Here is a 25,148-nt window from a genome sequence, read left to right on the forward strand (position 1 = left end):
ATGCAAAACAATTAAATGACACTTAGATCAGTGACCTCATCGTCTTACAACAGTTGCTTGTACCTGTAGTGTGCTGTTGGTGTAATCAATACAAACTTTATGGCAGTCCAAAGTTCATACACAAACAGGTGTGGCTGAGCTCTGTACGTCTGCATAGTGTAACCAACATCTTCTGTCAGGAACATTGTCTGGATGACTAAAGGGTCAGGCCTGATTCCCTGAGCTCCTTAAATAGACGAGCAAAAGTCAGGCAGAGAAAGATTAGATCCTTGAACTGCACATTATCATAACAGGAAGAGAAAAATGTCTTTCACATTTAATTGAACTGCACCGCTGTAGTTATTCTGATGCAGTGATGTTGTTTTTCATTCCATTATTTTCGAGAAGAGCTTGCATAATGTTGTATTTGTATTGCCGCCATGTCAATAGTGCCTGAATGAACAGGAAAAAAGAATTGAGAGAGACAAGGAGAGAAAAGCAACAAAACTGCAATAGAGCGTGACATGTGTGGGCACACTAATGGAGGTGCAAAACAGGGCAGGACAGCTTGTTCTCAAATCCCTATTGGCAGCTGGCCACAAACAGCCACGGGACTGTGTCTGCGACAGTGACAGACAAACAGAGCAAAGTTTCCTGAAAACAAGCCGTGGAGGGAGAGGGACAATGAGGGAGGCAACAGCTTGGGCTGTGTACTTTACACTCTATAAACAGCTTAATTTCTAACTACAGATATTTCTGGTCCGAATAGAAGTACATGGTGAGGTTCATAAGCACACCGTGAGCTGCAAAAGGCATAAGAAATTACATATTGACAAGTGAGACTTTTATTTTCTACATTCACTGGTCCTTTTAGTGGCGAACCACAACTTCAGTACAGGAACACGTGGCCTTTTGAAAGTGATGTTGATACAGTATGACATGCAAACATGTCTGTTGGTGCAGACAGTTCACAAATCATAAAAAAATCTAAAATTAGTGAGTTCATATTTTAATCAACAAGATCTCAAGGCAATTCTAAACGCTACAAAATTGGCAAAGGGTGGTATAATGGGGACATGGAATATGTGGAATTGTTAGATACAGATAATGCCATACCTATTATATCTATACGGCTTCAATACAGCTTTGTCTGAGCATCTGCCTGTGATGTTACTGTATGTCTCTGCTACACTTATCTCAGTGTATCATCACAGAAAGCGCAAGTACAGTTTTCTGCAGTGCAACATTTAACATTTTACACAGTCCTTTGCACCCTCTAAAGTCACTTAAATATACACACATGCAAAAACACGTAGGGTGATATTATCAAAGGACTGTGTGCAGTTCTAGACAGTTACTCTTTGAAAACACTGAAAAACTTTCTTGGAAAAAGTTTGTATTTTAGTTACTTACTGCAATTAACTTTTCACCAGTTTCAACAGAGGGAAATTATTGTAAAGGTTAACTTATTAAAATACAAGTAATCACAGTTCAACCATACATAATAACTTCAAATATGTTGCAATGCTGTTTTAACAACTCCACCTCTCCAGAAAGGCACATTCTCATTTTGCTCTATGGAACTCCATCAAGCATGTTTACATCTCATATTGAAGAAGCTAAAAGACTAAAAATGGAACAATAGATTTACATTGATGCTATTTTACACAAACCATGCAGTGTAAATTCATCTTATAGTGCATCTGAAATGCTGTAGTTGTATGAGAACTGAACTGCAACGAAATGCAGAAGTTGTGTGTGTGTGTGTGTGTGTGTGCGTGTGTGTTAGAGCGCGGATCGGGCCGCATTTTTCTGTCCGAGCCCGGCCCTCGTCTGACAGGCATTAAGATATTTACGTCTGAGCCCGACACAGTTCAAATCTAATTAAAATTTAAAATGCTCAATGCCTTATCGCGCTGATGTGACCGAGCCCAACCCGAACACAAACATCATTTCTAAATATCTGTCCGAACCCGCCCGGCCCATTGGGTACCGCCAGGTCCCCACGGGCTCGCTTTGGGTATCCATCCTCTAGTGTGTGTGTGTGTGTGTGTGTGTGTGTGTGTGTGTGTGTGTGTGAGAAAAGCAATGCCTGAAGTTTTAAAGGACTGAAATGCCTACATGAACATAATTGTGGGAACAGACTTTGCTAACTTTGTGTTTATGCTGGAGTGGTTAAACATGTTCCCAATCTGTTTAACTTAAAGTCACCCCGCTGCAGCTGGCTTTAGCTGGGTTTTTCCAAGGCATTGATACGCATTTAACCTCATGCAAAAACACAACTTTACCCAGCGATTGAAATAACCAAATACCATTTGCTAGCCTTTAGATTGTGAAATGATACATTTTGAATTAAAAAAAACAACTAACAAACACAAGTGTAACCATGTTATTATAACTGAAAAGTGAATGTAATGAGTGAGGTAAAAGGGGATTAATACTTGACTTGTTCCATTGCCATTAGCAGCCTGCAATCGCCGTATAGTATAATGAAATTAAATTGTTTAATTGCCTGGAGGCTGGTAGTAATAGTTCAGCTCAGTTATTTTGGTGTGTTCATCTGGTTATTGACACCAATAATGAGCAGTTTTTCTCCATCTAAGAGTTTCTCTCTGTGAGAAGGTGAATCTACATTCCACGTACAGGTCCAGCAGCATGCCGAAAGCATTTGGTTCCTTCTCCCACTTACAGTACAAGTTTATCCATTTTTTCCAACATGGACCCTTTTTTATATTATTCTATTGACACTATTCTAGAGTGTCCTCCGCTTCCTCGTTCAGTCCACCATTACAGAGTCCTCTTGGAATTGCCCAGTTTCTTTGGTTCCTTGCTGGGCATGCACCAGTCGTCAGCCTCTATGCTCGTCTGGTAATGCCGTAAGGCTGACTTGTTGAAAACAGGAAGTCTCTCCACTGACTCTGAAGACAAGGCCTGTAATACAGAGCAGAAGGCAACTTATTAGTCTGCATCCTTATTACACAGACACGTTTGCATGAATGAGAGTCAGATCCAGGTTGTTTCTAATTGGGCTTTTCTACAAAGTTCCCTCTGCTCGATTAAAACTCTGTACGCTCCTTTAGGTAGAGATGGCAAAGGTCTCTGTTTTCTGACATGGAACATGTGGTGAGTTATAACTTACAACTTGACACACAATAGTTGCACATTGTCTGTATTAACTCTAAATCTGCGACCACATAGTTGATCCAGTAGGTGTAGTTGACAGTATATATATATATATATATATGAACTCTAGTGTACAGTACGCTTGGCTTTCGAGGTTATTTATGACATTTTGTTTGAAGGTAGTTCAGTTCTCACCTTCAAGTATATGACAGCTGAGGTGCCGTAGCCCTCCATAGAGTAGAGCTGCAGGTCTCCCTGGAAGTACTTGGCATACAGACGGGAGATGGGCAGGCCGTAGCCAAAACCAGCCTGAAGGGAAAACAACAGAGTTACAGTATCAGTTGTGCGAGTCTCTGATTAGAACAGGGAGATGTACCATCTAGTTGACTTTTCAGTCCTTCCAGGATTTTGCGATGTCGTGATCGCGCCAATTCACGCCAGTTCAACCAATCACTGTGACTGTGGTGCGAATCGCAATTTTGACCAATCACCACAACTTTTCCGCAAAAGAGCGTGCAAAACATTTCAGACCGTCCTGCCAACCTGCACACATTTTAACATCAATGTACGCTGTAACGTTTTTTCACTCTAAAGTCGCTGAAGCGGATGCTGTTTCAATCCTGTCGGCTCTGCAGTGTGCGGGGGCGGGGCTGCTGCTCATACAGTCCCTCCCCCCCGTTACTGATGCGCACACACACAAACACACACGGTGGATGCAGGAAAAACCGGAGATGAGACGACATGATGACCTAAATCGAGGACAGCTACGCTCGTTATTGTAAGTGCAATGATACGTTAAAGTCCAATAAGTACTTTATCAAACCGCATGAATGTGAGTCCCAGGCCAGGATAGGAAATTAACTAACAATGTAAAGATCAACAAGCCACTGACACATATGTTCAAATTTGATTCATTCAATAAATTATTATTTTTTGTCTTAAATCCCCCAGCCATTTCCATATTATACCAACATTTGCACCATCTGAGCCTTTTTGGTAAGGTTACTAGGAAAACTCAGCCCAGGATAGTTTTATTCTCCCCGAAACAAGTTTCCTTTTTATTTTTAAAGAACTATACATAAAAAAAAAAAGAAAGAAAAAAATCACAACTTTTTTTTAAACTTTCACTATCTCCCGCAACTTCATTGCAACAAACATACAAAAGACATCACAACTTTTATCGCAATTTTTTACAAAAGCTCCCACAAAATCAGGCATTTTGGGCTGCAACAATCTCCAAAAAAGGCCGTGAAATCCTTGAGGGACTGACTTTTAGTCGCAGTTTAAAGTTTGTGTCTGAAATTCAAAAGCAAGCATGTAGTCTGGTGTACTGACTAAGACAATCATCAACACTGAAGACAGTTTTAGTCTCACCAGTGGTGCGTTGCGAGAGTTGTCTATGTGGACTGGACTTGGAGCTGTGGAGTACATGTAGCTGAACAGACGTTCAATCTTCCTCAGAGGGACTCCTCCTCCTCTGTCAGACATCTAAAATAAACAAAAGGTATGTTAGGTCTCCAAGGGTCTTCTCATAGTGAACTCATCCGCTCCTTATCATTTTCCATTTTAATGGAATGTAAACAGTGTCATTCTTTGTGAATCAAGTCACCAGGGCTACTTTTAAGTATATGCTAACAAGTCCCACATGGACATGCATACAGTTTAGTTGATGGCAGGGAATGGCAAAACAGCACACAAATTTCTCGCGGATTCCCTCCCTGTCTCTGCCTTTAGTACAAAAGTTGCGGTCCAGTCAGTCTCCTCATCTACCTTGATAGTGAGGTCCTCAGTTCCCAGTGACACTCGCACTTTGATTGGGGGTAACGTTAGGGCCGTCTCATGGGTCTCCACTGTAGCTCTCATGGCATTCTGACAGAAAAACATACAAAGTGGATTACAAAAACGAGCAAACAGAAACGTGGTGACGAATAATATATGTCTGATTTTCAGGCTTATTGGCTACTGTACCTTGAAAAGCTCAAACAGCATATGGTAGAGATGGGATGGCACATAGACAATGTGGAGGGGCTGGTTGTGGTTTTTGGCTGTCAAAAAATGTGATAATATTGATTATATGGGGGGAAAAAAATAGACTTTTTTCTAAAAGTGGCACTATGACAAATGTATAACCCTGACTAGAAAACTGGGTGAATCCAGACCTCTGGGACAACTACATATTAACTCAGATCTGAGACAAGACAAAGCTTTTCAACATTAGTGGAAAAAAGATTAGAGCTACTCTTCACAAATTAAGCAAGGAACAAGAAATAACTTTATTCATCATTTTGATTCATATTTTCTAGACCTTATCTGCCAAGAACATGCTGGCCAAGTATGTGCAGTTTATATTTAAAGCCCTGGTACTGTACATGTTCTGACTGATGTACTTCAACAGGAATTCGGTATATGTATTTGATTAAAGAACATACTGTAGCCATAACTACCACATTTATTCTACTAAACTACATACCTTATTAATGTATACATTATATTAGTATCTTTTTATGTTCAATATGTATGAGCATGATAAAATAAAGCCTTTTCTGGTCTATTTCTGTTTAGGTTGTCACATTATCTGTAGATAATGGGTCAAAGTTAGGAATGTCTGATGCTGATGCCAGCTCTTGGCAGGCCCAGCTAACAGGACACAGACACAAAGGTTTTACTTAAACCAACAAAGATTAATCCTACAAGGTTCAGTTGAAATTCAAGAGCACCTACAGCCGAAAATATCCCAGTAGACCAGGAAAGATACAGTATAAGCAAGAGTAAATGAAACAAATAAATATATAGATAGATAAAATAGAAACGTTATGGTTATTTTGTAAGACTTACAATTGACCTCTGTGATCTCCATATCAGGAGAGGTCAGGTAATACTGCTCACACAGCATCTTTGAAGTCTCATAGGCATCTAGAAAGTGAAACAAAGAAAGACAGGTCAAACAGTCACAAATATGTACAAACTGAGCGGTGGGAAACAGATAACACTTCCGGTCTGTGTGTGTGTGTGTGTGTGTGCATGTGTGTGTATAGACAGCAATACTGCAGCTGAGAAAGATCATTTGTTACCTTTTACTACCTCCACAACGTCACAGCTGGGGTCAATGCTGCCAATATGTTTGGGATGGGCTGGGTTCACACTGCCTTCAAAGATTAATGCTACAGGGCACAATGCAAAAAAATGTGTGTGACTCACGTATAGACACAATTCACTGTACATAGATGTACATTTGTTAATAATAAATCAAATATAAAGCACATATCAACTTGAGTGAGTTCGGTTGGGAATGTAAACACTAGCTAAAACACCTATTGCTGACACATCTCTTCTATCATTTAATGCAATAAAAGTAAACGCTATCACGCTATCAGGCACGCTGGGTATTGACTATGATCAGAGAAGACTAGATAAGACATAATCAGACAAAATAAAGTACAAAGTGGGCTGCGATTATTTATTTTTTTATGCTTGCTCTCAAACATTACTAGCACTTTGACATTATAATGACATGAGATCAAGATCAAGATTAACTTTATTGTCCCACATTGTGGTAAATTTGTCTTGGGCATTTAACCCATGCTGCAGCCATAAGTTATAAACAAACACAGACAACATGTACAACAAACAACATGTACAACAGATACTGTATGGTTTATTGTATAGTATTATAGTGTTTCGAGTGAGCAACTGTGCTGATTAACTCACAGTTAATCACTGAGTGCTATACTGACTGTGCTGGTTCATGAGCATGCGTGTGGAAATGCGGCTCATGTAGAAGCGATCCAGGAAGTACTGAACATTCTGGTTGGTGACGGGGTCCACGCCAAAGGCCTCCTTGTACTCCACCACACCCTGAGCCATGGTGGGCACCACGTTGTTGTGCCGATTACGGACGTTTACCAGAGTCTGTGTGAAGCTGAGGGCAAAGACATGATGGATTAGTGCGAGTATGTGAGGGTGGGTTAGTACACCGGGTTTATTAGAATATCTTCACATCGGCGTGCATGGCATTGGGAACACATGCCTGCTAAACATAGCAAAATGCTGTAACAACAGGGCTGAGCTTTGCAGAAAATAAATACAACAATGACGAGAAGACTATCTTCTGACAAACATTTCCTGTTGCCAGGAGCTAATTCCGTCGAACAAGTAAACCTACTTTTTTGCAGTGTTGATTATAGCATTTTAATAACTTAATCATGAGTTGTGACAGATGTTACCTGATATAAAGTCTACACCCAAGTAGCAAATATTAAATTATGTGCTGAGTCAACAAGATGAATCCAAATTTGAAAAGAATTAATGCGGTTACTGAACTGCATGAATGGTTCGTCTTTGTGCTGGAGCATGTTGGATTTTGCCAAAGCGATGGAGCATTAACTAAGCCGTAATCAATCCTCACTCTTTGAGTCTGAGAGTGGCCTTCAGGAGCTGTACAACAAGGTAAGTGAACATGAATCTGATATTAGTCTCGCATTGCCAGACCTTCCTCCACAGCGCTGCGGAGGAGGGTCTGGCTAGGCCACACAGCATTCTGGGATGGGACAGGAACGTGCTCTGGTTAATTGGCATGGCTTTAAACCAATCACAATCGTCATGGGCTCAGATTGGACAGATAGTCTAGCTAGCTGTCTGGATTTACCCTGCAGAGATCTGAGGAGCAGTTAACCATAGTCCTCATGAATCGACCGGCGTTTAAAATTCCAACACAAAGAAAGCGGAAGGTACCGGACATCCGGCTGTAAAGAAGGCCATACGGTGGAATTTCCGGCAGCAACGGAGCAATCCCGGTAGTGGAACGTCGTGAATATAGACTAGTCTGATATTAACTTTGCAGTGTGAGGTTGAAAATAGGCAGTTAAAAAGTAATTACAGAGTTATTGGATTGGTGTTGGCAGTTACTGAAGAATGACCAAACTGGATTGGTAACAGCAACAAAACAACTAGACAGGGACATTATTAAGGTTTGTAAATGACTTACTTTGTCAGGACATCCTTATCATCTGGATCCTTTTCTAAAAAATCTACAATCTCCAGCAAACTCTGTGAATACCTGGTGGACACAAAAGGATGGATTTTAAAAGAAAATAGAACTCAACTCTAGTTCATTTACTGTATATCAGAATGACCAAAGATAATGGAGGAAAAAAAAACTATAAATCTGACGTTTACATTTATGTGTAAGCATTAAAAACTAATCAGCAAGCAGTGAACTCTTGTTATACTAAGTTGACATTTTTCCGGCATCAAGCATTTCCACATGGTTAGAGAAACACTGTACTCTCTTTAGATACTAGTTGCTTGGTTTATCACAGACCTTATCTGTAGGTCAGTTCACGAAGACGACTAGAGTGCTAAACTCATTGAGTAGGGGTGTGCAAAAAAAATTGATTCACATTCAAATCGCGATTCAAGCTCTACCGATTCAAAAACAATTCGTAGAATTCCAAAAATCAATTCATTTTTTTTAATTGTTTAATGTTATTGTTGATGTATCAATTTTGAATCGAAGCTTGAGCCTGAAAATCAATATTGAATAGAACTGTGACATTTTCTGAATCGTGCACCACTATCATTGAGTCTCACTCTCTGTCACTGTCTCACAGTAGGAAAACTAGGTGAAAGGTGAACAGCAGTGCAGCTAGCAAGGAACTGACCTTAAGCTCTCACAATTCGGATTATTTGCAGTCATGCGAACAGATGTACATCTTGTAATAGACTATTTTGCAACTTGTATTTTCACAAGCTTTGCCAGGAAATATCAAGTGCCCGCTCTCCCCTCGTCAACAATATTAATAAGTAACAGATCAACTCTTTTGCTGGCAATCTAAAGAGTTCTGCAGTAGTAAGGAGAGAAAGTCACAGTGCATGGCCGAATATAGACACTAGAGTGGCTTTTATGAGAAGAGTGGGGGTGGGGTAATGACCTTATTGTTATGTGTTTTAATGTGACTTGTGCACCAAACATAATTAACATGCTAGGATAAATAATACTGTGATTTTATGATGCTACCGGGAAGTAACAGCTTTGGTGGAAAAACCAACTCCAAATGAAAATGATTACAGCTATTCTACTTACAGCTGAAAACCTGCAACAGACATAATTATCTTATATCTGTACTTTGCTGCACCATTAGTGTTTACACCCTTTCACTTTCTACAACATGAGCTGCTTTCCAACCGGAGGGATTTTTGCAGTTCCTAGAGAATAACGTTCCTAGAACCCTTTTTTTCTCGTGTTCCGACTGGACCAATTTGGGGATTTTTAAGTTCCTCTGACCACAGTTCCTGTAACTATTTCAGCTCCTACTTCAGGGCAGGGTCTTTTCCCTTTCCCGCATGTGGTGGTTAGATGGCTGGGATTATAATAACAAAAGGTCAGTTCCTATGGCCAGTGCGAATGCAAATGGAAAACCGATGTTGGGGGAGAGTAGTTAGTAGAACTGTTTAGAAGTGGACCGTTCCTATAACTACGTTCCTGTAACTACTTGGTGGGAAAGAGGCTATGTACACAGTCACAGTGTACAGTGAAATGGGTGTATGCTCCCAGATCAATAGTGTCTAGCCAGCGAGTGCACAGACCACAGCCGGGTGATGGTTGATATGTGTTTAATAGAACGATAAACAACAAAAACCTCACATAACCTTTGACAAAATCAGCAACATCACAGCTGTAATAAGGCTTCTGTGACTAGTTGAATTGCCAAAAACTAAAAGGACAAAGGACATACAGAGTGGATCTATTTTATATCCAAAACTAAAAATACAAAGGCTGAAATCCAAAGGAAGTTTGCTTTGAGACACGGCTGTTTCATAACTGTCCCTGCTAAAACAAGAACCAGTCCCTCTATGACCTTTTAATGAACCTGGGATCTCTAAAAATAAAAAAATAAAAACAATAGACATCCAATAGGATTGTCATACTACAGTTTCTCTGCACCCTAATGCTCCTTTTTTCTTGCAGACAGGTGCAGGAAGACTTGTTGGAAAACTAACAAATTATTTTGGTAACAATGATTTTGTTACAACAAGGTATACAGAAAGATATGTAGTGTAGTCTAGAGATCCCACCAGCTGATGAGGAGCTTTAGGGAAGGAGTGCCAAGGAGCTTGTCAGGGAGGAAATCAATTTCCTTCATGATATTGGCCAGTCTGACAGGAAGCTCCTGCCGAAGGAACACAAAAGAGGTCTTCTCACATGCATTGGCAGAGCCTGCAGTCACATGAGGGGACAGAGACAGGGAAAACATCACTGAGCAAGCATCCAACTTTTGACCCCATCCTGTCAAAATATAAAACAGCAACCTTTCCCAAACATTACTATTTCGAAGAAATGTGTCCAGGATTATTTGTGGAGGAACCTTTTGAAAAACCATGATGAAAATATAAGCATTTGTTACACCGATTATTATTTTTGCTTAATTAGCAGTAACATTAGAGGTTGCATTATGACAATGCAGAGATCAACCACATTAGCCTAGCTTTTTTGGTCGAGGTCACTAGTACTCAAAATCCAAAGTTCAAAGTGGTAACTTCATGTGCAGTTAGATACACAATAAATGACAACATAAACATGAACACATTCAATGACAGTGACATCAGTCTGCAAACAGTATGTACTTCAACGTCAATGACCAGGTCAAACAACGTGAGTTGTGCAACTGCCATGTGAGTGTCGTAAACAATAATGCAGTGTCCGAAAAATCCATAGCCCACTACTCGAAACACTTACCAAAGTCAATGAATTGCTTCATAGACAAGGGAGAGGGGGAAAACTTAGCAAACCTCTCCACTTGTTTCGGTATACCAGCGCCATTTTTCAGCAAAAACTGAGCGAACTTCATTTTTCCTGTCCTTTGCAGACCCCCACTGTTAGTGTATCGGGGACGAACTGTCCTTACGGTCTTCAGCACGCTCCAGTTTGACGACTGTTAGCTAGCAGGGCTAAGGTCGGTGTCGTAACGTACAAAGAACCCCTTCGTTAAATTAATAATATTCAAATATGCTGGTTATGAGTTCCCCATCATTGTTTTTCTCGAGCAGCTTCCCTGCATCTCGGCAAGTGTATGTCCTTCAAATACAACTTCCATTACAGTGAGCGATGTGTGTGTTGTTGTGGCGGGGAGGAGGAGGAGGAGGAGGAGGAGGGATTGACATCAAAACCAACCAATGAGCGCCAAGATTTTCCTGGAACTGGAGGATGTGGTGGAGGAAGTTGAAAAGAAGGAATTAACGGTAACGTAAGTAGGGCAAGGATATATGTTAATACCTACAGGAAAGATGCTCTGTTCTTGATTTTACATTGGTTTCAGAGCTCAACACTGTGATTACGGTATTTTCAGTAAAAAAATAAAAAAGTAAAAAACTTCAAATGTTTCAAATGTTTTATAGTCACGATCATAGAAATAATTTTATCACAATTCATCTTGTAACGTAGCTACATTCGTTGGCTCGGTACCAGGCTTAAAACTATATTTTTTCATGAAAACGTCAATGAAGTAGCGATAGCTAAGCCCGTGACACACGCTTTAAGGGTACAACGCTGAAGTTGGCTTCCGATTCGGCAGTTAAGGGAAAATTTAAGGGAAACTTAAAGCTGAAGTTAGCTTCCGATTCGCAGCGTCCGATTCAGCAGCGAAACATAATAATACTAACTTACATTGCTGAGTGATTGTTTTTTAAGGTTAATTATTATGTCTAAAATACGCTTTTAGATTTGTGAAAGCTTTATTGTCTTTACGAGAACGCAATAAAGGGAGATTTCACAGCTTTAAGTTTCCCTTAAATTTCCCCTTAACTGCCGAAACGGAATGCTGGGAATAGGAAGCCAACTTCATTGCCGTATAAAGGGTGGGCAAATCACTGTAGAAAGTGGGTGGTCACTTTTGAGCTATAATAATGCTAAAGTATCAACATTTGTATATTTGTTAGTTTTTGGCTAACGTTACACCAAAGCACTTCTCCAAATGGCCGGAAGATGGCGGCGTTGCAAAAGCCATGCATGAGATGACAGTACGCGTCAAAGGAGGTGGGATTTCCTCTCCTCCTTAACATCATCCTCCTACTCCTCCTAGGGATGTATCGGCGTGCGGTGCAACTGTTTTATGTATGATCTTGGTCAACGGCCGCTGAAATGCTCTATTTGTTACCAGTGTCATCAGTAGCCATACGAAAGGTTTAAACGACCTATTCGGTGGTTCCCGAGAGACATCGATTCAGTGTGATTTAGGTAGAGGATGTGTTGATTTTTCTCTTTCGGGGTGCAGCAGTGAGACAGCATCTTTGCCGGGTGACACATCATTATTACGAGTGGACAAGGTACGAGTGAAACAATAACAGTACACTACACGGTTATTTTTGCAATAAAATAATCCCCTTTTTGTAATCTACTCGTTATCAAAAAGCACTAACGTATTTATGGCAAAGCCTTAAACGCATTAACGTGAGTAGCTACATTACAAACGCTGTCAAATTTGTGATTAGCTAGCTGCGAATGCATTTGCGTTAAACAAACGCCATGAGGTTTGTTCTTCTTCCTGTGTACATTAGCTTTACTTGTGTTTTTTATCTTATGGCGATACTTTGGGTGCGGCGTACATACCTTTTAGTTATTTTCCCATTTATTGTTCCAAAAAGCTTTAGCAGACGTTTTTAAACCTTCAGGGTCGAGTGCCATTAATTTGCAAAATCACTGGTCGGGGTGCAGACTGCTATAAATAGGTAGCCCACCTTTCTCACAGGATTGTCAGTGAGCCTTTTCTAGATCCTCACCAAAAGGCTACATTTAGTCAGCTTTTAATTAAATAATTAAACTAGTAGTTCCTGTATGTTCAGTAAACAGGAATAGAGGCAATAATGACGTTGAGCTTTTGAACCGTACCCATGGATCATATAAATGCTTTTTTAATGATAACTCTGCTAATTTGACTAAGGAAATGAGCAGAAGAAGTGTCTGCCTAAATATAGCCTAGACACACTGGACTAGTTTTAGGAAAATAGGTACAAGTGTCACACCAATATGGAAATCCCTCTCGGCCCAGTATGGCCTAGTATAGACAGCTGTTTTGCCAATATCAAGTAGCCTACTTATTGGTTGCTGGACCTGCAAGGTTTTGGATCTACTGTATATGGATGTATAACTGCCACACCCAGTGGGTTTTCTGAAGCATCACTTAGGCTCATTGGATACACTTACACTCCTTTATACTGTATCATGTTATAATGAAACCAGAGCATATTGTGACAGTGCCATAAGCAGCTCAATTCTGTTCGTTCCTTTTTACTTGAAGCCCCGTAGGACACCATGTCGGACAAAAGTGACCTAAAAGCAGAGCTGGAGCGGAAGAAGCAGCGCCTCGCCCAAATCAGGCAGGAAAAAAAGATAAAGGAGGAGGAGAGGAAGAAGAAAGAGGTAAGGAAAAAAGTGAGTAAATTCACACAACTGGCACTCACTCTCTAGTGTCTTGATTTTTGTCAGACCGTGACACAAAAAAGGCTGAGGTTGTGTGTGTCCATACATGCATACAATCATCTGTGTGCAGAAGGTTTGTGTTGGAAATATTTGATCAAAATGTGCATGTGTTAGCTTATCCTTTAAGTCGTGATGAGTAAGCTGATATTTTTGTATATTTTGTATATGTATCCTGAGCAGTCAGAGAGCCAGCAGAAGAGAGAGGCCACCCCAGAGGATTCAGACTTAGACCGCAAGCGCAGGGAGACTGAGGCCCTGCTACAGAGTATTGGCATCTCACCAGAGCCTTCACTAGGTACGTAATACTCTTACACCGAAAACAATGATTGAATGATTGTACTGCAAACTGTTTAACTAATTGTTTCAATACCTACAGTAAAGGTTACTTACAGTAGATGATTCTAAAATGACACCAAACTTATTAATTACAGCCAAGAAAGCTCTGCTGGACGTTTTAATGTTTAGACTAGCAGACCTAAGATGCACACATCAACCTAATATGTGTAATTTGCCGAAAATGATCAGTCAAATCCTACCTCACTGATAGTGAAATGATCAGATAACTAAAGTATGTTTCTATCTCTCTGTGTTATTATCTGTGTTGCCATGACTCTGCATGATAGTTATAGTAACTTTGTCACACATACTATTTTATTAGATTTCATCAGCTAAGACTGTCTTTTTATCCTAGATTGATTCCATTATTTGCTATGCACATTACAGTTGGACTGTGCTGAACATTTTTCTTAATTACTTTGATGTGTCACAACTCCCTTTTATCATCTTTTTCTCTTCCACTGTGTACCTTTTGCGTATCATATCTTGTAATAGGGTATCAGGACATGAATCCGATTCATACTTTAAAATGTGATTGAAACATGAATTTAGAAAAGAATGCTGCTAAAAGAATAGCTTCCCTTTACTGCACACAAATCTGATAGATTACTGTAGGTTGAATCCCCAGGGTGCTTTCAGCAAGCTTTTGGAAGCACTGTTCTCTAGTGGTCTGAAATTGCAACAACACCCTCAACAACAACAAATTGGGTCACTGCTATGCCTGTTATTAGCTTAAGTTATTTATAATGCATCTTCAAATAAAGCTGAGCTGCACATATAATAAATACAAAATCGACAATGCATTTGATGCCCTGCCCTCCCTCTCCTTTCTTTTGAACATTTATTTTTATTTGCCCATCACTCGTTTTACTTTGTTGCATTTCATCCCAATTTATTTGAGCAGTCCATTCTTTGCAGCCTTTAATGTTAGATTCATGTTATTTTCATTATTTAGTCCCGACCCCTGTGTCCCCCTCCAAATCAGTGAGTACACCCAGTGAGACGGGGAGCCAGGATTCAACTGATGGAGGAGCAGCAGGCAGGTAGGCCAAAAATTAAGCATGTCATACCCAAGTTCAATGCCAGAAGTCTTTTTTGGTTCATGAGTCTTATTCAAGAAATGCTAGATATGAAAGACATATCACACTTGGAAATGTTGTACCCAAAGGTTTTGCTCGCTGTTTTTTGAGAGGTTACCAATAAACTGTATGTGGTGCCTGAGTCTTAGACTTTGAAAAAATCATGTGGCCTAAAAATGATCATAATGTGAAGTTGCTTTGGTCTGTGGATATTTTTGGCATGTTGTCACTTTTGACACATATTCTGTCTCTTTTCTTGTCAATGGCACAACAGGTTTAGGTAAGGATGTGTGTCACTAATTGTGAGGCTGTGGTGCCGTGCTAGTTTTTAAATGTGGTATCTGTCACTTGTCATGGCATCTAGTGTTTTGGTGACCACTGTACAGCTTGTTGCTTTTTATAACTAGTCTTGAGAAGTTAAGTTTGATGTCCAGGTACATCTCAGTTGTAGACCTTCCTGTGAATAAGTTGTTAGTTTGAAAATAACTGCACGTTTCCAGATACTATGTATCTCTGTGCAAGTAAGTACCACATTGGTAAACTTTCAGAAAGCAGCCTTAGGGGAGCCATGTTTTGAATACGGAGCCTAATGGAACATGAGCCATACGTTTTCTGTGAAGTAGCTGATTTGAGCCCAAGTGACAGAATGTAAGCTTTTTCCCTCATTGATAACACACTAGACCAGTGGAGCAACTATTAACCTTTTAAGTTCTGCAAATGGCTGCTCTGGTAAATTAAACCTGCAGTTGAGTGGTCATCAAGCGCTTTCCATTTGCTTTTTATATGGCAGCTGACTGTAGAGGTCAGTGTGTGAGTGATGCCCTCAGGGGTCATTAGTAATGTGTTGTTCTGGTATGGCCAGGGGTGGAATTGGGGATTAAGAATGTGTGGGAGCGCAATACTGTTCCTAGCAGAAATAAATTGTCTTATATAAAACTTTTCGTTTCTTTTTAAGCTTTTACAAATTGGATTTTACAAATTGGTGAGTTAGTTCCACTGCCTGGAATGAAAGATTTTTTTCGCCCCAAATCCACCCTGGATAATGGCATGCCATTTTGTAGCTTTTCCATTTGTGGCTGTGTATGTGTGTGTCCCTTCTTAGGTCAGGTTTCTCTAAAAACAAGTCCCAAGCACAGACCTCAAGGTAAGCATTTTCATGTCAAACCCAGGAATTCCTCCCGCTCTTTCCCTTTTTTTTTTTTTTTTTTTTTTTTTTTTTTTTTTTTTAGCTTAGTTTACTGTCCTGTGAACACAAAGAGGCACCCGCAGTGTTGTCAGTGGACTCAGCAATATGTTCCCTTCATGATTTTTATTTTTCAACGCAGAGCCCCTCTTTCCTTCATTCCTTTGGTGACCTCCTGTCTGAAGCCTGACTGTCTCCCTTAATACCAGCTCAAAATATGTCTGTTTGCATGAGTTGAGCCATGGAAGTAATTTCAGCCTTCAAAGAGTTGACAATCTGCTGCTTAAAGTGTCATCGCTGTTACTGCAAAACAGCCGTTCTGTCAGGCTAAAGAAATGCCTTGCCACTCTCACCTGGTGCTGCGTGGCACAAGCTGAAGGTCTGATGGGTGTGTTCCTGGCCCTGAAAGGGATCATCAAAAAGTGTAGTGCTGTTGGAAGCGCTATTCTTTCACAGTTGGTTGATTTCAACCAAGTTGCCATAAAACTCTCTAGGTTACAATTGCTTTGCTTTCCCTGTTATTCCTACCTCCCCAAAATAAAGAAGAAGAATTTATAACTGCTGAAGAACAATGCAAATGCACTGAATGTGCTCAGCAATTTCATCATGGTTTGGCACTAAATGATGATGCATGGCAAATATATTGTCATGTATGTAGAGCAAGCTAAATCTTTATAAATGCATTTTAATTTGATTTTCATATGGTGAATGTTATATATTGTACTGTACATAGATGATGTATGTTGTGCTGTAGGTGTGAGATGGAAATCATATTGCTGGATACATTGTTCATGGCTTTCATGCATCATTTGGCACACATTTGAATTGAATTATTAGAATTGTTGGGGCTTTGTAAATTATAGAGTGTGGTCTAGACCTACTCTATCTGTAAAGTGTCTCAAGATAATTCTTGTTAAGATTTGATACTATAAATAAAATTGAATTTAATTGAATTTGAATATGAAACATCAAGACACAGAATGTCACTCAAATTAATGTTATGTAAGTTGCTAAGATTGGATGCTGTAGATGATTAAAACATCCAAACCAAGATTTCTGCAATGTTTTCCTGCATTTAAAAGTCATCATGTCAAATTGTTTTCCCACTGAAAACCATGAAATCATTTTGCCCTTCTTCCACGCAACAATGGAAACTTTTTTGTCCATAAATGTATCTGTATTTTCAACTTGTAGATTCCTGGCAAAAGACCAATAAATCTATTACTAGAGATGAGCATATATCTTTAAATAAATGGAGTACATTCAATTTTAAATGAAATATAATGTCTCCCTTATATATAGCCCTCCCACACTATATCCACTTGTCTAAACATTTTTCCATTAACAGTGCCATTTTTACATGAAATTCAATGGGAATCCCCGTGTTAAGCTGTTCTCTAGATAAGTGGTCTGTGGGTGAGTGTGTATGCGCATACATGTGGTAATGTGTGTTTATGCGCTACTGACACGTGCCAATGTTTGTGTGTTTGTTAAAATGTCTTTATGTAAACATGCATGTCCTTTCTTCTCTCCGTTGGTGACATCAGGACGCTGCAGTGGGACACAGACCCCTCTGTGCTGCAGCTGCAGGCTGATTCTGAGCACGGGTACATCTTCCTTCTCTCCTCTAGTTCACTGTGACAAAAAAAATTGCATTTTTTCTGTTTTTTGTTTCATCTGTGAAAACGGGTGGGAAAACAAAATGTTGTTGTAACACTCATTTCGGGCCACAAGAGGCAGAAGGGCACCGCTACCCCATGTTCTGTTCTAAATATAATTGAACACATTTGTTTTCTTCCAGGTGAGTTTTAAATTCTCCATGCACTCTAAACATAAAGTATATTTTGTGTCATTAGCAAGTTATGTAACGTTACTGTCATGTATTTCTTTTGACCAGAAATATTCTTGAATCATTTCTAGGCAAAAGAACCGCATGACAGTGTGACAACTCTTTTCACTTGCCTTTCAGGGCTTCTGTATATTTGACATTGCATTGGCACATAATAATAGTATAATTTAACAATCCATTTAAAGGTTCAACCACTCATTAATGACGCTATCTTCTGAATATTGATGTTATATATATAGTGGTTGCTACAGACACAAGGCTCTACATGTTATGTATTGCTTTACACTTTGAAACTAATGCAAATGTATTGTACCATATGCACGAAAAATCGAGTTTATGCATTATATAACTATGCTAATGGCAACATCTTGTCTCTGTTACCCAGGCGCAGGATGCAGAGGCTGGGAGCCTCTAAGATCACACAGGTAGACTTCCTTCCCAAAGAGGTGGTCTCTTACTGCAAGGAGACGCAGACGCCACTCACCGCCCACCTGTCTGAAGGTGAGTATTTGTGTGTGTGTGTGTGTGTGTGTGTGTGTGTGTGTGTGTGTGTACATGTGCATTAGTGACATACCATCTATAGCCTATGATTCAAGCTGTTTTAGGGTCCATGGGGCACCAAAGTTCACAAGAGGCAACAGAAGGTCTCCGGTTGCAAATCATTGTCGTTGTGAGGTTGAATTTGATACTCCTTCTGTTAGCCAGTTCACAGTCTGTAAACCTGGAGTAATTTCAAGGCTGACAGATAAAAGATGTTTCCTGAGGGATGTTGCAGCATCGCTGTGTGTATGTGTGTTGTATATGCACAAAGATGTACATTTGTGTATGTGTGTTTATATATTCGTAACCATTATGGACAGTTTAGTATTCTTGAATAGGAGGAGGAGTGTGTTGGCATGTGCAGTTATGTGTGCGTACGGGGGAAATATATATGTGTATATTTGTGTCTCTGCAAATGGGCGTGCACATGTGTGCTGAGCTGCAGTTACTAAACACATCCATATGGTTAGTCCTGCACTAGACTTGGCATAACATTGGTGGTAGTAAATTTAAGGAATATAGATTTAAGTATTTTTCTATTGGAGGAGAAAGGCGAAGGAGATTTGGATGAATGCCATGTTGCAGTTGTTCCACTAAATTGAATTTCTAAGACTTTGTTCTTATTCCAAATGCAGATATTCCATTAAGAAACGTCATCTTCACGTATAGGAATGCACATACAAATACTTCTACACCTACACACACACACACACACACACACACACACACACACACACACACACACACACACACACACACACACACACACTCCCCCTATGATCTTCTCTATCTTCCCTCTTATAGTTGCCAAGACAGCTGGCAGCCATGTGACTGTGAAGGGGTTGTACTTCCTGCTTCCTGTCATTATAATAGATGGTCTGGTGTGGATTCCACTGCCCTCCCCCACCAGCAAACCACTACGCACATACACACACGTCTGTCCTCATCAGCATCCAAACGGCCCACCTCACCTCCCCCCATTTCCTTGACAAACCCAGGAATAGATCATTTATTCAACAAGTGCACGGGCACTGACTCACATGTGTGTGCTCTGTGCTGGGAGACATGCACATGCATGTACACACACACACACACACACACACACACACACACACACACACACACACACACACACACACACACACACACACACACACACACACACACACACACACACACACACACACACACACCAGAATCTAAATCAAGTTTTTTGGCCAAGTCTGCTTGCACATACAAGGACTAGTCAAAGGTTATCAGTTACCTACATGCTGTAGTCACAGTTCAAGTAGTCTGTGTATACATGCAAACAAGTGTCGGCCCATTTAGGTTTGTTTGTTTTCAGCTTCCAACAGCATTTTCTGTGTGTGTGTGTGTGTGTGTGTGTGGGTGTGCACGAACATCTGGGAGCCAGAGCAGAGCTGTGGTGGTCTACAGGGAGGTGACCCTGGCCTTAGGAGACCCTTTTGCAGACTACCACAAAGCTTGTGTGTCTGGAGAAAAGAGGCTGATGGCAGAGCACCTGCCTGCACTTCTGGCTTTGTGTTTGTTCAGGCCAGTTCCATTTGTTAATTACTGAACCTAACATGCACACAACAACCCACATCTCTTTTTCAGGTTGCTGCTACAGGTTGTGTACATATTTATCTAGGCCGCGACTTAAATTTTTCTGTCTGTTTTCGTCTTCCCAGCCAGCTAAAGCTGGTTACAGATTTCTATTGAATCTCTACATTTTTGTTATAACTGTAGCTACTTAAAAATATTGGATGCCAATCCTCAGCGGATTTGTCTAGGGATGCAAAATGATAAAAAATTCCCAAATTTACTTTAGGACCATACAGCCATTATAGTAGAGCTAATGGCTGATGGCTGTATGAGGATTGACTTGACAGGGCCTAGGGTAATTCTGTGTGGTTTTAGTTTGGAATTTGGTATGCATGTATATGCAAAAATTTATTAAATATCACTATTTGTATTTATCAGACCAATAACTTTACTCTTTATATTAATACCATATTACAGTTTTTTTGGATTGCTTACACACTAAAATTAAAAGTAGTACACTATTAGCAAAACCTTACACTCAAGAAGCAAAACATCAGCCCATATTTTCCACAACTATAAGCACATTGTCAACCTCACACTTGTTGCAAAACTCTACACACAGTGATTTGCAAAACACTAAACACACTTAACATACATTACACACAAAAATCTATCATGAAGTCACTTCCTTGCAATACCAAAGCACTGACTGTCAAATTACCGCACCGTCCAACCAATTGGTTCAACACAGTCATCAGGTGTGCAAACACTTGTTTGCCTAATTGTAGACACACCAATCAGGTGTATAAGTACTATAAAAAGCAGCAGGTGAGTTCATCGGTCTTCAAGCACAATGGAAAGAGTAAGACGAGGAGGAGAACGAGGAGGAGGACAAGGAGGAGGAGGAAGGGGAGGAAGAGGAATAAACAGAGGAAGAGGAAGAGATGGAGGCCATGCTGGAGGTAGAGGTAGAGGTAGAGGTAGAGGAAGAGGAAGACAAGAAGGTGCTCAAAGAGGACCGAATCTGACAAATGAGATCCGTGCAACACTGGTTGACCACGTTGTCAACCACGGCCTGACGCTGAGGGAGGCTGGACTGCGAGTACAGCCAAATCTAAGCCGATACACAGTGGCAAGTGTGATAAGAACATTTTGACTGGAAAATAGGTATTGTAAAAATATCATCATATCAAACACATCTGCACGGTTTCAGTAACTGCTTACAGTACTGTATTCTATGCACTATCAGCACTTCTGTTACCTTTTCCTGTGAAATTACTGTACTATTGTATACTGGGTTTTTTTCTACATAGGATTGAGGGTCAGGAACAACAAGGGGGAAGGCCTCCTATGTTCACAGAACAGCAAGAGAGGGAGATAGTAAACATGGTTTTGGCCAACAATGCTATAACACTCAATCAGCTCCAAACCAACATTGTCAATAACCACGCCAGTTTCAACGATATCCATCAGGTCTCAACATCAACACTGGCACGCATCCTAAAAAAAAAACATTCAAATGAAGCAAATTTATCGAGTGCCTTTCGAGCGCAATTTCGACAGGGAAACGACTGCGGCATGATTATGCAGAAGTATATATTCACTTTAGCAGTGTGATCTTGCATACTGTCTCATAATCTTTTACTGTACTGTAATATGTATACTACATCTACACTGAACTACACAATTTTGCCTGACACTGTTCTTCAGAGAGTTTTATGAATGGATGGAGAGGAGATCCAGCATGAGTTCATTTACGTAGATGAGGCTGGGTTCAACCTGACGAGAGCACGAAGGAGGGGAAGAAACATCATTGGCCACAGGGCTTTAGTCGATGAGAAAATGAGAGAAAAAAAAGAGAAAATGTCTTTTTTTTTTTTTTTTACAGTAAACTTACAGTACAATATGTAAAGTGACATTTTATTACAGTATTATGAATCTCCATGTCAACATTTTGGGCGTGTTGAGAAATAAATGAGTTTCTTCAGTCTGCAACATTGGTCTTCTGTAGTGTTTGGTGAATTTACATTATATTTGTACTTTGTTGATGGTAGCCTACGCTAATCATAGGGAAGTAGAAGTGCTAAAAGTGGTTTAGGTTTATCACAGAAGAATGTAACTCGTGCAAACAGAGTATAGTAATGTGAAACGTGTGTTTCATATGGTAACAAAGTGTGATTTTTAAACAAAAGTGTATAGTTTTTACAAGAGTTTAATTATGCAAAGGATCTGTAGTGTTTTGCTAATTGGGTGTGTGGTTGTGCTAATTGTGTGTATTGTTTTGAAAACACGGGCCCTGTTTTGAAAATCGTGCTTAAGCAATCCAAAAAAACTGTAAGAAGTCCCTCTCTTTCTCCACCTAATACAACCTTACTTTGAAATGATTTGAAATTTCTTTCTTTCTTATACATTCTTAGTCTTTCTTTTCCTCCCTTTCCTCTTTGCCCTCTGGCTCTGAGCTGGGCCAAAAATGTTCTTTAAATAAACTAATGCTACCTCTGTGTTATGTTAAAACATATATTGTAGAGTGTGAAGAGAGATTTAGTGGAGAAAGCCAGCTGGCTGCTCTGGAGGAATGAACGGAAGGGTAAATCTGTTGTCTTAATGATGGTGGTGTGTCCCAGGGCTGTATAAATCTCTATGAAGGACCTGTAGTTGTTTGGATTTCTATATCTGTTTGTTAAGGCGTGTGTGTGTGTGTGTGTGTGTGTGTGTGTGTGTGTGTGTGTGTGTGTGTGTGTGTGTGTGTGTGTGTGTGTGTGTGTGTGTGTGTGTGTGTGTGTGTGTGTGTGTGTGTGTGTGTGTGTGTGTGTGTGTGTGTGTGTGTGTGTGTGTGAGAGAGAAATAGTGTTTGTTGTGTTTCAGGATCATTTTAACAGTAATTCAGCATGTCTCAAGGTTAGCAAACTGATCCTGGTTGGACTGTAGTGACCTGCCAAACTGAAAAGAAAAATTCCCCAAAAGATTAGTATTTTATAAAAAAAATCACATCATTGTTATAACTATGAAATGTTGGAAGGGCCTGAATTTACTGGATACTCCTTAATGTAGAAGGTGTTTTTGTCTTAAAACTGTAATATTCACATCAAGCATGTGTGTGTGAAAGGAAGGAGAAGTGTAGTCTCATTGTGATCACTTTAAATAATTGACAGATGACTCAGGGATTCTCTCATGACTTCTTGTCCTCATGAACTACTGACCTCCCCAGTTCTCATATCTGCCCTTGGCTGGTTGTGTTGGTGTGTGTGACATGAGTATGCTTTGTAGGAGTGTGTGTGTGTTGGAGGCTGAATACAGCTTTACCAAATTGTATAGTTGTACGGAGTTTTGTGTTTTAAAGCTCCCATGGAGTTTGTGTGTGTGACTCTCATTTAAACCAGTTAATGATATGGCTTTTCATTTCCGTGTCCAATTGCCTTCCTATAATCGTGATGTGTAGCTGTCTATGTAGGTTCCTTTTCCCATTGGCTGCTCACTGATCTGTCTGTCCTGAGCGTCCATTGTGTCAGGCAATCGGATTAGCCCCAGTCACGGTTGGCTCCAGCTATTTACCCTTATCCTAATGGGTATGAATGGACCAGCTTGTCGTAAGGGATGGACGCTTTGTCTAACGACATAGCAGAGAAATAAAGTAACGTCTAATGTGGTGTGTGATAGTAACCTAACCTACTAAGGTCAAACAAAGTGTGTGTTGGGTAGCTGGTGTTTCATGCCTCTATCGCTACCTAACCATGTTGACATGTTCTTAAGAAAGAGAAGTGGCTTGTGTTTCGAATTTACTATGCGCTTTTCATCCAAAATAGAATCCAATATAAATAAACACTGAAACTAACTGTACCGTAGAACCAACCCTACAACCACAGGCTTTTACCTCCACTATCGCCCGTCAATCAGCTGATTAAATTCCTAAATACATGGTTGTTGTTGTTGTTGTTGTTGTTGTTGTTGCTGTTGTTGCTGTCACCTGTTTCAACCGTTTTAAACATACAATATATAATTTTCTGCCACTAGGGGTCTCTCACTCAAAATAATGGATGTAAACACAAACTTTTGATGACGTCGTGAAGTTGCATGGGATTATAGGAGTTGTAGTTTTCATTGTTAAACACCATTGCCGATTAAAATGTATCTGTTCACGGACGAGTGTATCCATTCAAGTTTTATTCACGTTACGTTTAGTAACGTTTATCCATGTCATTCTAATGAAATAGCTGCAGCTTCCCTCACATAATTATGTTTTTTTTTGTATTTGTAGATGACCAGTTAGCGAGCAAGCACACTAACATTAGCCAGCAGGTAAAGCCACAAGCATTAGCGTTAGCTACTTTTCAACGTAGCTACATTGTAGTAACGTTATGCTGGATTGATGGATATTGAAATATCATATCAGTAAATTAGGTCTCTGCTGTATTACTGTGTTGCAAAAAAAAAAAAAAAAGCTGTATTACAGTTACTGGGTATAATTCTTTTTGTGACATTGTATGATTTACAATTACTCTCAAACCTATCAGGGTTCCCGTGTTTTGACGGAAGTTGGAGTAATTAGAGGGGTCAAAGGTTATATGAGTCCACTGACAGCCGTGTCATTGAAATAAAATTACAGATTTCTCTGGGTTTGAACATTGTTGGAAACATTTGGGATAGTGTAACTACACAACTCAACAAAATATATAACATGGGTATCGTTGTTTTTTGGTCATTTTAATGCAGAAATATTACATATTGTACCTTTAATGCACAGGCTTATAGCAGTACGGGCAGAGTAGGCTACATGTATGATGAACGGCACACTGTGTGCACGCGCGTGTGTTCCTGCCTGCCTGCTCCTCTCTGTCACTCTCTCTTCAGTGTAAGTTTCACTTAATTTCTGGCGGAGATATTAACATCAGTGCACCCAAGAGAGCAGAGAAGAAATAAACCGTAAAGTTATCAGGTGGTAGTACATTGGAGGCCGTAGTTCATAATGGAGTGAAACCTAGATCTGGTCTGTTATGACAAAGTAACTTTAATTACACAATAACACTTTAATGAGTTATCGAG

At 40.0% G+C, this 25,148-nt stretch overlaps 2 protein-coding genes across 14 annotated transcripts in view; one reads left to right on the forward strand and one right to left on the reverse strand.

Annotated features, from left to right (window-relative positions):
- Nucleotides 1-967: 967 nt before the first annotated feature.
- pdk4 (pyruvate dehydrogenase kinase, isozyme 4) lies at nucleotides 968-11,232 on the reverse strand. Of its 2 annotated transcripts, XM_028597798.1 has the most exons (11): nucleotides 10,838-11,232; nucleotides 10,177-10,318; nucleotides 8,087-8,158; nucleotides 6,837-7,021; nucleotides 6,174-6,263; nucleotides 5,938-6,015; nucleotides 5,071-5,147; nucleotides 4,873-4,971; nucleotides 4,477-4,590; nucleotides 3,298-3,411; nucleotides 968-2,910 (listed from the first exon to the last, which is right to left on the reverse strand). In XM_028597798.1, the coding sequence occupies exons 1-11, from the start codon at nucleotides 10,947-10,949 to the stop codon at nucleotides 2,767-2,769; spliced, it is 1,227 nt and encodes a 408-aa protein (XP_028453599.1). In that variant the 5' UTR covers nucleotides 10,950-11,232; the 3' UTR covers nucleotides 968-2,766. The 2 variants fall into 2 exon arrangements, with proteins under 2 accessions (XP_028453599.1, XP_028453600.1); XM_028597799.1 differs by lacking the exons at nucleotides 968-2,910; nucleotides 3,298-3,411; nucleotides 4,477-4,590; ... (1 more) ...; nucleotides 5,071-5,147; nucleotides 5,938-6,015 and having other exon boundaries at nucleotides 6,178-6,263; nucleotides 6,811-7,021.
- An 83-nt stretch (nucleotides 11,233-11,315) lies between these two features.
- Nucleotides 11,316-25,148, forward strand: part of dync1i1a (dynein cytoplasmic 1 intermediate chain 1a) — a 61,924-nt gene continuing 48,091 nt past the window's right edge. For 3 of the 12 annotated variants that reach the window (XM_028596987.1, XM_028596989.1, XM_028596998.1), the window contains exons 1-7: nucleotides 12,043-12,423; nucleotides 13,395-13,528; nucleotides 13,757-13,871; nucleotides 14,868-14,955; nucleotides 16,094-16,135; nucleotides 17,722-17,781; nucleotides 18,409-18,524. In XM_028596987.1, coding sequence (XP_028452788.1) covers nucleotides 13,409-13,528; nucleotides 13,757-13,871; nucleotides 14,868-14,955; nucleotides 16,094-16,135; nucleotides 17,722-17,781; nucleotides 18,409-18,524 — 541 coding nt within the window. In that variant the 5' untranslated portion in view covers nucleotides 12,043-12,423; nucleotides 13,395-13,408. Of the gene's footprint in view, nucleotides 11,341-12,042; nucleotides 12,424-13,394; nucleotides 13,529-13,756; nucleotides 13,872-14,867; nucleotides 14,956-16,093; nucleotides 16,136-17,721; nucleotides 17,782-18,408; nucleotides 18,525-25,148 lie in introns of those variants that run through there. The other 9 variants (XM_028596992.1, XM_028596994.1, XM_028596988.1 and 6 more) reach the window with 8 other exon arrangements.

This window comes from Perca flavescens, chromosome 14 (genome assembly GCF_004354835.1).
Source record: "Perca flavescens isolate YP-PL-M2 chromosome 14, PFLA_1.0, whole genome shotgun sequence".
Lineage (NCBI taxonomy): Eukaryota > Metazoa > Chordata > Actinopteri > Perciformes > Percidae > Perca > Perca flavescens.